The following is a 16,306-nucleotide window of genomic DNA, read 5'->3' as shown; positions in this document are numbered from 1 at the left end:
CAGAATAGGAGAAGATATTTGCAAATGACATATCAGATAAAGGGCTAGTATCCAAGATCTATAAAGAACTTATTAAACTTAACACTCTCTCCAAAGTAATCAAGTTAAGAAATGGGTAGCAGGCATGAACAGAAATTTCTCCAAAGAAGACATGTGAATGGCCAACATCATCATCAGGGAAATACAGATAAAAACCACAATGAGATACCACCTCACACCAGTGAGAATGGGGAAAATTAACAAGACAGGAAACAACAAATGTTGGAGAGGATGTAGAGAAAGGGGAACCCTCATGCACTGTTGGTGGGAATGTGAACTGGTACAGTCACTCTGGAAAACTGTGTGAAGGTCAAAGAGTTAAAAATAGAACTACTCTACGACCCAGCAATTGCACTGCTGGGGATTTACCCCAAAGATACAGGGAAATGGGGTACAAATGCAGGGAAATGGCAAGACGCCTGCACCCCGATGTTTATAGCAGCAATGTCCACAATAGCCAAACTGTGGAAGGAGCCTCGAAAGACAAATGGATAAAGAAGCTGCGGTCTATATATACAGTGGAAAATTACTCAGCCATTAGAAAAGGAAATCTTGGGCAGCCCAGGTGGCTCAGTAGTTTAGCGTCACCTTCAGCTCAGGGCATGATCCTGGAGACCCAAGATCGAGTCCCATGTCCGGCTCCCTGCATGGAGCCTGCTTCTCCCTCTGCCTGTGTCTCTGCCTCTCTCTCTCTCTCTCTGTCTCTCATAAATAAATAAATAAATAAATAAATAAATAAATAAATAAATCTTTAAAAAAGAAGAAGAAAAGGAAATATTGGCATATACAATGACATGAATGAAGCTAGAGTCCAATAAGTCCATCAGAGGAAGACAACATCTGATTTTACTCATGGAATTTAAGAAATGAAACAGATGAACATATGGAGGGAAAAGAACAAAGCATAAAACAGACTGTTAACTTTGGAGAACAAACTGAGGGTTGATGGATGTCAGTGAGCAAGAGGGTGAGCTTAATGGGTGATGGGCTTTAAGGAGGGCACTTGTCATAAGCACTGGGTTTTGTATGTTTAGCAGCACTAAATTCTACTCCTGAAACTAATATTACAAGGCATGTTCACTAACAGAAATTTAAATAAAAACTTGAAATGAAAAATTTAAAAAAAAGAAAAATAAAACAATAAAATCAAAATTATTGAAAAAAAAAAAAAAAAAAAACCAGTGTCTTTATCACTCCTGGAAGTTATTTGTATGAGAAATAGTGTTCCTGCAAGTATGGCAATTCGTCAAAGCCAGGTTCCTGGACTAGACCATCCTTTCTTCATCATTTTCAGTGCCACAGATTGCGTTTCCATGCATTTCTACACCTGCACATGAACTCTATCCTGCCTCTAATATGTAGACCAATTATAGCACCAGAATATGTGGTGAAGCAGATCCTACTAGGTTGTCAAAATTTCCCTCAATACTCTGCCCCACTATTTCCCAGATACATTTTCAAAATCATCTTGCTCAATTCTATTAAAATCCCCGTTAGTATGTTAATTGCAATTGCACTGCATTTTTGTCGATGCAAAGGCAGTGGAGCTCGGAACCTTCCCATCCATGAATAGTTCTCCATTCATTTAGGTCTCTTTTGTATAACTTTTGTACAGTTTTTGATATATTTATTCCAGGTATCTGATAGTTTTTATTGCTATAATTAATAGGATTTTATTACATTTTAAATTGCAGGAGCTTAGGAGTGCTATTAAGCATTTTTAATTTTATTGTTTTATTATGTTTAATTAGGAAATAATGCCATATGTACAGAAAAGATACAAGAATAAGAATGATAAGGGTGCCTGGGGGGTTCACTTGGGTGACAGGATGACTCTTGATTTGACTCGGGTCATGATCTCAGGGTTGTGTGCTGGGCTTTGTGCTCTGCACACAGCCTAAGTGAGATTCTCTCTCCCTCCCCCCACTCTCCTGAGTTCTGTCTCTCAAATAAATAAATCTAAAAAAAAAAGAATATGAATAGCATATAGTGCAATCCCATAACCACCCCCCTTCCCCTCCCAAGAATTACCTGTTATCAATACTGACATGGATGTTCTTTTTTTATATATATAAATTTATTTTTTATTGTTGTTCAATTTGCCAACATATAGAATAACACCCAGTGCTCATCCCGTCAAGTGCCTGTCACCCATTCACCCCCACCCCCCACCCTCCTCCCCTTCCACCACCCCTAGTTCATTTCCCAGAGTTAGGAGTCTTCATATTCTGTCTCCCTTTCTGATATTTCCTACCCATTTCTTCTCCCTTCCCTTCTATTCCTTTTCACTATTATTTATATTCCCCAAATGAATGAGAACATATAATGTTTGTCCTTCTCCGATTGACTTACTTCACTCAGCATAATACCCTCCAGTTCCATCCACGTCGAAGCAAATGGTGGGTATTTGTCGTTTCTAATGGCTGAGGAATATTCCATTGTATACATAAACCACATCTTCTTTATCCATTCATCTTTCAATGGACACCGAGGCTCCTTCCACATTGCTGCTATAAACATCGGGGTGCAGGTGTCCCGGCGTTTCATTGCATCTGTATCTTTGGGGTAAATCCCCAACAGTGCAATTGTTGAGTCTTAGGGCAGGTCTATTTTTAACTCTTTGAGGAACCTCCACGCAGTTTTCCAGAGTGGCTGCACCAGTTCACATTCCCACCAACAGTGTAAGAGGGTTCCCTTTTCTCCACATCCTCTCCAACATTTGTGGTTTCCTGCCTTGTTAATTTGCCCCATTCTCACTGGTGTGAGGTGGTATCTCATTGTGGTTTTGATTTGTATTTCCCTGATGGCAAGTGATGTGGATCTCATGACATGGATGTTCTTGAAGATGACAGTCCCCTCTTCAGATAGAATTCCTCTTTTCAATTGTACTGCCTCATCTGGAATTGGTGCAGTGTTTCCCAATGACAAGGTTCTGCATATACATCCTGTGCTGCAATTATTCACCTTCTCAAGTCATCTCACCAGAAAGGAAACATCCATTTGCCTCCATTGATACCTTTTATGAGATGGTTAGGATGCTATCTAATTTCTGTTCTTTACATAGTTAATATTTTTCTTTCACAACTGATTAGCCAACTGTGGAGACTCCCCAAATATGTAAGTACCTGCTCTTCTTTCACATCCTTTTAGCGTTTAGGACTCATCCATTTGCTTCATACTTGATACAATCTTTACTATGATAGTTGGAAAGAATTATTTTTTTTCCAGTTTCATGCTGTTGATGTTTGTATATTAATCTTCTATCCAACAACTTTACTTATTTTTTTAGTTCTACTGGTGTAGGAAGCCTCATGGATTTCTTCCAAATTAATAGTCATATTGTAGCATTTTTATTTATCCAGATATTCCTCTGGGTGAGTGATTGGTAAACTCTCAATTCAGTTTTAAGTTCCTGGTGTCCAGAAGTTTTTCTCTTTCCAGAATAACTGTGTTTTAATTACATTTTACCCTGTCAGTCAATGCGTGTGTGGCAGGGAGACAGTGTGTAATAGTTCACTTCACCAAGATGCAGAAAACAAAAATCTAGATCAGAGTTACTCCCAAACGCTGGTCCTAGACAAGAAAAAAAGCTTGCAACAAAATATAAATCACACACTGTTTCCTTTATTGAGGCATTCTTACCAAGAAAAAAAATCAGCTTATCTAAAAAGCATGCTTAGTAATGTGATTGATCTACATCCTTGCGCCAAGTTTCTTATATCAACAGTTGGCAGGCAGTGCTTTGAGCAGCAGAACTCTGGATGCCTCATTTAACGAGGAAACAGTGTTTCCATCCTGAACAATCCCATGTGGTTCAAGAGTTGTCCCATGCATAGAAAAGCAATTAATCAATATGAAGTATGGCAGATGAACTGCTCCTGAAGTCAGATAAACCCAAGATAAACTCTTACAATTGAAGGTAAAATGCATTTTCTACATAATACCTCTATTTATTAGTATAGGCTCCATGTACTCTAAAACCTTCTTTTGCATGATTTTCAATTTTCTATCCCAGCAGAGCTGCAATTTCAACCACTAGAGTCAGGGTAAGATGATTTTTTTTTCTTCGTCTATTACTATTACTATTAAATCATTTGGCAAAGAGATTTTTTTATTTATTTTTTTAGGATTATCTTTTTTTATTTTTATAAATTTATTTTTTATTGGTGTTCAATTTGCCAACATATAGAATAACACCCAGTGCTCATCCCGTCAAGTGCGCCCCTCAGTGCCTGTCACCCATTCACCCCCACCCCCTGCCCTCCTCCCCTCCCACCACCCCTAGTTCGTTTCCCAGAGTTAGGAGACTTTCCTGTTCTGTCTCCCTTTCTGATATTTCCCACTCATTTTTTTAAATGCATAAAGCAATTTAATTTATCTACAGTAGTTTATAGTAAAAAATATTTCTAGCCAACTTCTTTTAAAATTAAGGGGAAAAAACTATTTAAATCAATAAATACCAAAAGGGCTTATATTTTCTGAATTTTCAACTATCTACAATAAACATGAATTCTTTTATTAGAAAATAAAACTGTTACAAAAACCAAAAATAAATAAGTCATTGTCACAAAATTGCAACATAATATATAGTTTACTTGTTCTGTTATAGTCAGTTAAGGGAAAGATAGTAGGAGTGGTGATGGGTGAAAGTGAACAGAACAAAGATAGGTAAAAAAGATATGAGGGAAAGGAGATTTAGAGAGAGTAAGAAGCGAAAAAGAAACAGAAAAAGTGCTTTATTAAATGAGTTAGTTACATGAGGTCACCAAAAGGAACATATCTGACTAAGGTTCTATACTGAGAACCACCTCATTTGGATGATGTGATTGTCCTGTGTCTTCAAACCGGGACAAAGGGGGTGCTCACATTCTCTGTACAAAGGCACCATCAGCAGGATTTGGCATCCCACCCTGGACCAGGGGAGTCGTCGAGAGATGGTGTTCACCCTGGATGGAGGAGTGCTCGCTCCCACTTGTGGACACCTAGATGGCAGGGAGCCCAAACGCTGGCATCTGGCAGCCTGCTTCTGTCACTACCAAAAGGCTCAAAGACAATGGTCAGCTCAGGCTTTTCTTCTTGAAGTGTTTCTAATGCACATTTTGTATCATAATTGAAATACATTTCACACAACCTGCAAGAGGAAATAAAGAGCCTTGCATTATGTTCTTGGAAGAACACTCTCAGAGTGTTTGCCTTAAAAATCTCATCTCCTTACTTCCCTTAACCTAACACATTCCTAAACTCTCCAATGCTATAATTCATGCCTCATGTTTTCCGGTTATATTTTTAACCTTCAAGTTTGGAAATGTTTAAATATATGTACATTCACAGAGAATAGTAATGAACCCCTAGGCCTGTTACCCAGACTTGACAATTAATAACTCATGGCCAATCTTGTTTCATCTCTCACCCACCTACTCCTCACATCAGTGGATTATTACAAACACAACATTGCATGCATCTGTAAATATTTCACTATATGACACTAAATGAACGCTTTTTAAAAACACAACCACAATTCCATTATCACACTTTAAAAAGTTAACAGTGATTCTTTAATATCAACATATATGTCTAATCAGTGTTTAAATTTCCTCAACTGGCTGATACACTTTTTATATTATGTTCATTTAATCAGCAGCCATGTAAGTTCACACACTGCAAATTATTTGGTATGTCCCTCAAATCTTCTTTGATACACAATTTCTTCCCTATTGTCTCTCTCTCTCTCTTTTTTTTTAAGTTTCCCTTACAACTTAGCTAAGAAATCATTCCATTTGTCCTGCATCATTTCTAACAATCTTGATTTGCTTGTGTGACGGACTGATTGTGTTTCTCCAAAATTCATACATCAAAGCCCTAATCCTCCATGTGATGGTATTTGGAAAGAAGCCTTTGAAATAAATTAAGGTTAGATGAGCGGGGGTGGGTCATCATGATGGGATCAGTCCCCTATGATAAGAGAAGCCACAGCACACACTCTGTCTCCCTGTCCTTGTCTCTGTCTCTCTCTGCCATGTAGGGACACAGGGAGAAGGCAGCCATCTGCAAGCCTGGAAGAAAGCTCTCCCCAGAATCTGAATCTCTTGGCACTGTGATCTTAGACATTCCGTATTGAAAACTGTGAGAAATGAATGTGTGTTGAGCTGATAAGACATGTTGACTGCATAGAGGTTCCTCAGTCTAGTTGAAGCCTGTCCCTCATCTCCAGAGAGTCCTTCAGGACTGGGTGAGCAATTCCACATACAGAAATGTCCCAGCTTCATCCTGGCCTATCCTTCCCTTTGTCCCTCTATTTTCTTAGCTCTGAGAATTTTGGCTTTTCCTGCAGCACGTGTGCTCCACTGTGTCTGCTTAATGATGCAATGCCGATGCATACTTCTGCTTAAGCGAACCTGCATTTCAGTTGGTTCTCAGCCTTGAGGTCATGAACTAGAAGTCCCAGGACTAATAGAATTTATATTATTTGAGTAAGATATAGATAATAAATAAACAAGAAAATGATATTGCATGTCTGTACAATGGTGATCAACACTATGGAAGAAAATAAGCAAAGAAAAGGGGATGAGGATATGCTGGACTGCTGTTTTCAGTAGGATGATCAGAGACAGATATCTAGAAGACCTTTCAGCAGAGAATTTAAAGACACATGGGAACAAGACACCAATGTCAAAGGGGAGAGAGGTCCAGCAGAGGGAACAGGAAGTGCAAAGTTCTGGGGGTGACAGTAATTTTGCAAAACTACAAGGAGATCAGTATAAGTGGAGCAGAAGGAACATGAATTAGGAGAAAATGAATTTGCAAAAGAAGCAGGGGCCAGATCACAGGGGGCCGTGCGCACTGCCATGAGTTTGTGCAATTTGCTTTAAATGTGACAGGAAGTCACTAGACCATTTTGGTAGGAATGATATGATTACTTGTTCATGTTTTAGCTGCACCCTCCATCTGCCATGGTAATAATAATAAGAGATGCAGAATGCCACCAGAATATTCCAGACAAGAGGGCAAATGGCTCGAACCAGGGTAGGAGTCACAAAACTGGCAAGAAGAGGTCAATAACAGGTATGTTATGAAACCTATCAGGGCACGTCAATGAGTTGGACGTGTGCATAACAAAAAAGAGGTGTCAAAGATGACACAGGTTTTCTTTTTTCTTTTTTTTTTTTTTTTCCTTTTTTTTTTTTTAGCTTGAGAAATTCACAGTGAGTAACCATTGACTGAGATGGGGACAAAGCAGTTTTTTGGCAGAAGGGGTAATGCGGTTTGGATTTGGACATGTAAAGTTTAGAAGGTTTATTAGACATACAAACAGAAAGGTCAGATTAGCACTTGGACATGGAATTCGTGCAGGTATAAGTTGGGTAGCACAACATATATATGGTAAAGCCAGAAGACTAGATGATGTCCACATGGGATGAAGTATAGAGAAGAAAAATTAGCCCAATGATGGAATCCTGAGGATTCAGCATGTGCAGGTCAGGAGGATAAAGAGAATCCACAAAGGAGACTGAGCAGAAACAGCAAATGAAGTGGAAGAAATCCACTGTGAAAAGGTGTGACCCCCTAACACTAAGTGAGGGGAGTGTCTTCTGTGGAGAATGTGATCATCAGGGCTGACAAACGTACAGGACTCATTAGGAAGCTCTTACTGGAGAGGTAATGAATATCTGGTGGTATCACTAATAATAAAACCCAACACAATGCACATAAGCTGGTTCATGGAACTTCTAAACTTCATGTTTCTGGAACTCTCTTTTCCCACTTAGAAATCCTCAGAACACCCCACTGTGCAAAGACCTTTGTGATTAAGATGAACCACGGATGCTCTTGTTCTCAAAGTACATATGGTCACTTAAAGAGCCATATAGCCCTAGTCCTCCACTTTCATTGGGACTTGTGTTTTTTGGGGAACATGAATGGAAACTTTTCACACCCAACTGAATGTTAATTATTCTGACTGTCCAGATAAAGTTAAATATTGGTTCATAACTCATATACCCTATAAAAAAAAGTCTGGGACAACAGGCTCAGGCTCAATCTCAGTCTGAGTACAGATGAAACCATCTGGGGTTTTGATAACTGATCAACTTGTCCTTGGGACTCTGAATGCTGCCACGTGAGTCTGTGCAGAGCACACTTACTTCAGGCTTTGTAGGATGCAGCCCTGTTGTTTTAGCACTTCGCAGAGCAGCATGACCCCTAGATCTCCCAGGTCATTGCTGCCCAGGCTTAGCTCCCGGAGGCTCTTGCTGGAGGTCAGAAGCGTGGACAGATCCCAGCAACAGTGTGAGGTGAGGCTACAGCCATCCAATCTGCAAGGAAGAGGGTGATTTAGAAAAAATGCCCTGTTCACCATCCCCCCAACTCCACAAGCTCTCAGCTTGCAATGTTTCAAATGCACAAAAAGCGCAGGATTAACTAACTTGGAATAACTTTTTGTGCCCATGGTTATTTTTCTCCCCTTTTTCAGATGAAAGTATTTTTTCCAGTCTACTAGATTGTGAAGATCAAATTAGTAATTGTGAATTGATTTTTGCCAAATTCTATGCCTCTCTTCAAGTTTCCCTAAAACACAGTGCCAATCACCCTATTCTTTTGTGGTGAGGGAAATCCAGTATTTACAAGAAGTAGAGGTCCTCTCAGTCTCAGGATCCTGAAATAAGCTGAACCTCAAGAGGACACCATCACTTCTCAGATACAAATCATCCCATTATCATCCCCCCACCTTAGCCACCATGCATCCCCAACATTGTAATTAGCTATGAGACCTACTCTAATATCTGAAGCTTGCAGTTGGGGTGCAAGAGGCCCTCACAGAGTAGCTTCACCCCTGTGTCTCCAAGAGCATTGCCCCGTAGGTAAAGGTGTGTGAGCTTCTGGTTAGTGCTGAGCATGGAGGCCAGAGCTGGACAGCAACCTGGTGTGAGGCCAGAATTCACCAACCTGGAGAAGGAACAAGAACAAGCCTTCAATGTTCAGCCTTCCTTGAACATGGTTCAGCTATCTTGCCACAGGAATCTCATCTTATCTAAAAAGGTGCATCCTTGCGTCACCTGGGGGCTCAGGTTGTGATCCTGGGGTTCTGGGATCAAGCCCTGAGTCAGGTTCTCTGTTCAGTGGGGAGTCTGCATCTCCCTCTGTCTTCCTGCACTGCCCACTGGTGCTCTCTCTCACTCACTCTTTCTCTCTCTCAAATAAATGAAATCTTTAAAAAAAAAAAAAAAAAAGCTGCATCCTTCAACTTCAAGGTCAGGAGCCAGCATCTTGCATACAATCTGAGGAGAGCATGACTCTGCCTGTGGACCAATAAGAGAGACAAGTAATGGTCACAGCAGATGTCTTGCTGGGATCATTAGAAGAGACAGAGCAAAAGCAAACTGATCCAGATTCCTTCCACATTCTTCTTCTTTCTTACACATATTCCCTCTCCTATGCATGCTCCTTACCACCACATCTTAATACCAAAAAAAAAAAAAAAAAAAAAAAAAAAAATCCCAGATTATCCTACACTGTTAATTCCAATAACAATGCAGGCACTTGCCTTATTTGATTCTCACACTAACTGAGCGAGGTGGCAGTGCAGCTGTAACTATTATATATCTTTTACAGATTACACATCTGAGGTTATTAAATCATATGTTTCTCTTAAGGTCAAAGAGCAAGTGTTTAGTGGAGAGGGGACTTGGACTTAAGCCTTATAGGGTCTTTGCTCCTCTGTGTCCCTTCTATCCATATCACTCTTCCTTCTTCACTAGAAGGGGTCTCTTGGAGCAGAGATCTAGATTTGCATTACACTCATTAATTACACTCAGGGATTAAGATGTTTGGTGTGCTGCACTTGGGTCAAAGTGAATATATCCTATCACCCAACAGGAGCATGATTCTCTGAGGTAGAGCTGCATCATTCTAGCATAGAAGCTCAGAAGGTGGTACACATACACAGAAAGCCACATATGCTAGACCTTCAACAAAACTTTGACTTAACAACATCTCATGCAATCAAATTCTTTCTGCCAGAATCCTTAACAATGTTATGTTTTTAAGCTCTAAGATGTTTTAGAATCAGGAAAAAAAGACACATAGAAAGTAGTACCAGCAGGTGATCAAAAGAAAGCAGAAGTACTTATCTACACAGTGCTTTCCATCTCCCCAGTCAAGGATGAATCATAATTAAAAAAAAAAAAAAAGAATAAGCAAGACAAAGAGGAGAATAAAGCCCAAGATGGATGAGTTTAAAAAAAAAAACAAAAACAAAAACAAAAAAAACAAGGCAAGTTTTAAAGGGCTTCTAGTAATAACTTTATTTCCAGCTAGGAACAATTTCATCAGGTGGTCCTTAATTAGGATACAGAAGGTATTTGCAAGATTATCAGCGTTATGAACCAAACATTTGTGTCCTCTCAAAATCATGTTGAAATCTTAATACTTATTGTGATGGTAGGCAGGTGCAGCCTTTGAGAGGTAATCAGATCTTGAACATAGAGTATTCATTATGGAATTAGGGCCATGATAAAACAGACCCTAGAGAGTTCCCTTTCCCCTACTGCCATGTGCTGACACAATAAGATGGGTGTCTGAAAGCCAGGAAGAGAATTCTCACCAGGAACCAGATGATCTATGGACACCTTGATCTTCAGCTTTCCACCTCCAGAACTGTGAGACATAACTGTTTGTTGTTTGAGTCACTCAGACTATGGTACTTTTGTTACAGCAGCCTGAACAGACTAAGACACCAGCAAAGATAAAGATCATTCCAGAAGACTGAACATGTCATTCAAAAGGAAAGGAAAAAATATTTTGCAGGATACAAAATGGAAACCTCTGCCATCATTTCCATAAAAGGACTGGAAATGATTATGAAACAAGTATTTGAGGAACAGTGCACCATGAAATGCAGCAGTTACAAGCACAAGGTGGTTTTGTTAAGAATAAGTCACATCTGAATTATCAAAATGTTAATAACCATTGAGACTGAGTGATGGATGCATGGGGTGCATGATGAAATATTTAGGCAATCAAACAACCACTTGATTAGAGGGCTGTAACCATCATTTCTCTTGGTCTCAACCAATCCATTCGACTCAGTTCTACATTCACTGAGCACAGATATCTTGCCATGTACTCTATTGTCAAATTATTATGTTTTTTAAATGTACTGATATACTTTACATTATAAAAATGTGTCACAAAAGAAAACTGAGGAAGAATATTTAACATTTTTTAAGTGTTTACTATATGCTTGGCTGAAATAATGACTTTAAGTAAGATTATCTCATAGATTTACTATAAAACCAAGATGGAGCTGTTGTTTTGTTTTGATTTTTTAATTTTATTTTTCAGCTTAAAGTGTCCTTTAATAAGTGAAAATATTGTTCATAAAATTCCCTAATGCTAATTCCTTTTTTATTTAATTTAAATTCAATTAGCCAATATATATGCAGGATTGTTTTCATCCTTATTTTTAAATGGAAAAGCTGAGACTCAAGGAAATTACTTGAAAAATAAGAAGGAGCTTCCTAGATGGACTGTGAGGATGGGAGAGTATTTTGCATACCAAGCAAAAAGAAAGTGATAAGCAAGGGAAGGAAGGATGAAAGAGGTCAACTTTTTAGAACTAAGACTTATTCAATATGACTTAAAATGGAGTAAAGGGTATGGCAAAAGCAATGATCTAGAGCTGATCAGGGACAGCTCTGTGTAATATGCTAAGACACAGCAAGTACACTCTGACTTCAAAGAACTTTTGAAGTTTTTTAAGAAACACCTCAATATTACCAAGTCTACACTTTATTATTTTTAAAAGACTTTATCTATTCATGAGAGACAAAGAAAGAGAGGCAGGCATTAGAAATGACAAATACCCACCATTTGCTTCAACGTGGATGGAACTGGAGGGTATTATGCTGAGTGAAATAAGTCAATCGGAGAAGGACAAACATTATATGGTCTCATTCATTTGGGGAATATAAATAATAGTGAAAGGGAATAGAGGGGAAGGGAGAAGAAATGGGTAGGAAATATCAGAAAGGGAGACAGAACATGAAGACTCCTAACTCTGGGAAACGAACTAGGGGTGGTGAAAGGGGAGGAGGGCGGGAGGTGGGAGTGACTGGGTGGTGGGCACTGAGGGGGGCACTTGACGGGATGAGCAGTGGGTGTTATTCTGTATGTTGGCAAATTGAACACCAATAAAAAATAAATTTATTATTAAAAAAAAAGAAAGAGAGGCAGGGACATAGGCAAAGGGAGAAGCAGGCTCCCTGCAGGGAGCCTGAGGTAGGACTTAATCCTAGGACCCAGGAATCATGGCCTGAGCCAAAGGCAGACACTCAACCACTGAGCCACACAAGAATCCCTCAAATCAACATTTTAGAAAACTCCTCTGGTGTTGTGTAAAAGAAAGAAGGGGGTAGAGGGAACTGAAAGTAAAGAAAACCTAATATTTTCCTGTTTACTGGCTAATCAGCCCCCTGGAAAGTCCCACTGTTCAACAAGGCAGTAAAGAAAGGATAAGAAGGGAACAAAAGATGAGGGTGGGCAGCACCCTTTAATTCTTTTAATTCAGCACCCTTTAATTCCTACAAGAATTAAAGAATTTTGCAAATGCCCACCATGTGGCATTTATGTAATATTGGTGTGGGAGGAGAGTGGTGCAAAATGCCACCAGAGATAAAGACCTAAATTCAAGACATTTAGCCATATTTAGCAAAATGTAAAATACCTAAAAGTGTTATCTCATTAATTATGCTTGTAGGTATCTACCTCAAAAGAAAGAAAGAATTTTATGCACACATAAATAAAGTTATATATATACTTTGTTTTTTCATACTTACTTATAATTGTAAAAAAGAACTTCATCCAAAGATTTATCATTCAATGAGAACCTAAATAAAATACTATAATGCATACTATGTAATATTAAATCCAAATATGTAGATCTGTATATACCAGCATGGCAACAAATTCATAATAAATTTAAGAAGAAATCATAAGAAAGACTCCACCAAAAAAAAATGTGAGAATTGATAAACAAATTTAGTAAAGTCACAGTATACAAAATCAATGTATGGAAATCCATTGCATTTCTGTACCCTAACATTGAAGTAGCAGAAAAAGAAATCAAGGAATCGGTCCCACTTATAATTGCACCAAAACCAATTAGATACCTAGGAATAAACCTAACCAAAAAAGGTAAAAGATCTGTACTCTGAAAACTATAGAACATATACAAAAGAAATTGAGAGGACACAAAGAAATAGGGTAGAAATTCTATGCTCATGGACCAGAAGAACAAACATTGTTTAAAATATCTATACTACCCAAAGCTATCTACACATTTAATGCAATCCCTATCAAAATACCACCAGCATTTTTCACAGAGCTAGAGCAAACAATCCTAAAATTTGTATGGAACCACAAAAGACAATGAATAACAAAGCAATCCTGAAAAAGAAAACAAAAAAAATGAAAATAAAATAAAATAAAATATAATAAAATATAATGGGATGATGGTTCTTCCACTTCTTCTACCTAAAAGGCATCTGGGTTTGGTGTGTACACACTGTAAATTGACATGAGTATGTATATGTGTGTCTGCATTTTAGTGCGCCCCTTCTCTCATCTATAGACGTAACAATAAAACACTAAAGAAAGTGCCTGAGAAAAATAAAACAAACTTCTGGGGGGAATCAAATTATATTTGGTAAAAAGGAAAATTTATGGGTTTTTGTTTGTTTGTTTTACACTGTGTACTTTTTATAGAGCTAAATATATTTTGTTACTTCAGGTCCATAAAATTCTTTATGTATTTTTTAGTGTGCTCATAACATTTTGATGTATACTTAAAAATATCTAAAGACTTAGGAATGTTAAAAAAATAAAATTTTCAATTAAAAAAAAAACAAAAACAGAATGGTCCTAGCATAAAAACAGACACCTAGGTCAATGGAACACAATCAAGAGCCCAGATATAAAGTCATGTATATATGGTCAACTAACACTTAGCAAGGAAGCCAAGATTACTCGGGAATAAAAAGACAGTTTCTTCAATAAATGTTATTTGGAAAACTAGATATTAACATGTAAAAAAAAAAAAGAAAGCTATATACCATTCAAAAAAATTAACTCAAAATGAACTAAAGATGTAAATATAAGACCTGAAACCATAAAACACCTAGAAGAAAACACAAGGGGAAAAAGCTCCTTGATGTAAGTCTTAGGAATTTTTTTTAATATGATGTCAGATGCACAGGCAACAAAATAAAAAACAAACAAGTTGGACTCCAACGAACTATAAAGCTTCTGCACAGGGACTCCTGGGTGAGTCAGTAGTTGCACGTCTGCCTTTGGCTCAGGTCGTGATCCTGGACTTCCTGCATGGAGCCTGCATGGAGCCCTCTGCCTATGTCTCTGCCTCTCTCCTTGTGTCTCTCATGAATAAATAAATAAAATATTTTTTTTAAAAAAAGAAACTTCTGCACAGCAAGGGAAGTGATCAACAAAATGAAAAGGCAATCTACAAAATGTAGAATAAACTGTGAATGATATATCTGATAAGAGGTTAATATCTAAAACATGTAAACATTAAAAATATCAACATCATTAATCATTAGTGAAAGGCAAATCACAAATACCATGAGATTGCCACCTCACTTCTGCTAAAATGACTATCATAACAGAGACAGAAGATAACAAATGCTGGGAGGATATGAAATAAAGGAAGTCCTTTTGCATTGCTGGTGGGAATGAAAATTGGTACAATCAGTGGAAACCAATGTGGAGGCCAAAAATTAAAAATACAACTACCATGATTTACTAATTTCTCAAATGAAATCTGTATATAAAAGAGGTACCTGCACCCCATGTTCATTGCAGTATTATCTACAACAGCCAAAACAAGGAAACAATGTAATTGTCCATCAAAAGATGAATGGATAAGGAAGATATGATTATGCATGCAATTGAACACTACTCAACCATAAAGAAGAAAGAAATTCTGCAATTTGCTACAAGATGGATGGACCTTGGGGGACACTACACAGAGTGAAACTAGTCATGATCTCTCTTATATATAAAATTGTAAAAAAAAAAATTAAAACTCAAACCAAACTTACATAAAAAGAGATTAGATTTGTGATTATCAGATGTGTGGGGAAATGATGAAGGTGGTGGAAGGGACAAATTCTATTTATAAATAAGTGCTGGACCTGTAATGTATAACATGATGACTATAGTTAATACTGCTGTATGATATCTTTCAAAGTTACTAAGAAAGTAAATCCTAAACGTTCTCTTGACAAGGGAAAAAACATATTTTTGTAACTAAATGAGGTGATGGATGCTAACCTAACTCATTATGATGATCCTTTCATAATATAGGTACATCAAGTTATTATTTTTTAGACCATAAACTCATACACTGCTGTGTGTCAGTGGTAGCTCAATAAAGCTGGAGGAAAATAAATGAGTATTGTTTAGATAACCCTTTTGTGGTCCTTTGTTACATCAGCCCTAGAAAACCAATTCACAGGGTGTATTAAGATGGGTGGTGGATGGACAGACAGACAGGTAAATGTTAATGCATAGTAAAATGTCTGGAAGCTTTGCTCATCAGCTCCTCGTAAATGGTTCTCTCAGAAGTGGGCCGAGTAAGAACTTTTGCTTCTTACTTCATGCATTTATATTATTTGATATTTACACACTAAGCATGTCTTATTTTTGTAATAAAAGACCCACATGCAGAACTTCCAGTTTCAGTCCAGCATGTAGAAAGCTGAGAACCCACCACTCATCTTAACAGCAAGTTAAAAGCTGAATGAGCTACTAAACAACTCATCCTTAGGTCCACAAGAGAGATGTGGTCACAGGGTAATCTGCTTCTCCCAAAATTGGAGAGACAGAAGGGAACCATAACTGCCTGGATCAGAGCCCCACAAGCTGAAACCACCATGGGAATCAGTACACAGATAAGGAAGCCTGACTACAATTGATAAATCATTGGATGTTGGGTATAGACAAGTCTGAGAGATAAAAACACCAGAGGAACCCAGTCATAGGGGAGTCCCCTTACTTCTCTAAGTTTTATCTCTAGGGGCTCAACCATATTCTTGCAGTATCAGAGAAAAATCACTTTGTGCTTCATGAGGAGGGGAGAGAAGACCACTTTAAAATATCACCAGTTGCTCTGCTTTTCTTAATAAAGCTAATTCTTAATGAGAAAAACTAGTTAAACCGGGTCTAACCTGATAAGATATTATTAGAGCCTAAT

At 38.0% G+C, this 16,306-nt stretch overlaps 1 protein-coding gene across 10 annotated transcripts in view; it reads right to left on the bottom strand.

The window, feature by feature from the left end:
* Nucleotides 1-4,534: 4,534 nt before the first annotated feature.
* Nucleotides 4,535-16,306, bottom strand: part of NLRP3 (NLR family pyrin domain containing 3) — a 61,516-nt gene continuing 49,744 nt past the window's right edge. For all 10 annotated transcript variants that reach the window (XM_072837773.1, XM_072837779.1, XM_072837782.1 and 7 more), the window contains 3 exons: nucleotides 8,812-8,982; nucleotides 8,181-8,351; nucleotides 4,535-5,170 (listed from right to left, as the gene is read on the bottom strand). In XM_072837773.1, the coding sequence (XP_072693874.1) occupies nucleotides 4,981-5,170; nucleotides 8,181-8,351; nucleotides 8,812-8,982 (532 nt within the window). In that variant the 3' untranslated portion in view covers nucleotides 4,535-4,980. The remainder of the gene's footprint in view (nucleotides 5,171-8,180; nucleotides 8,352-8,811; nucleotides 8,983-16,306) is intronic.

Source organism: Canis lupus, chromosome 9 (assembly GCF_048164855.1).
Source record: "Canis lupus baileyi chromosome 9, mCanLup2.hap1, whole genome shotgun sequence".
In the NCBI taxonomy this organism is placed as follows: Eukaryota; Metazoa; Chordata; class Mammalia; order Carnivora; family Canidae; genus Canis; species Canis lupus.
The sequence above is the reverse complement of the archived record's forward strand: the minus strand, read 5'-3'. Positions and strand labels throughout refer to the sequence as shown.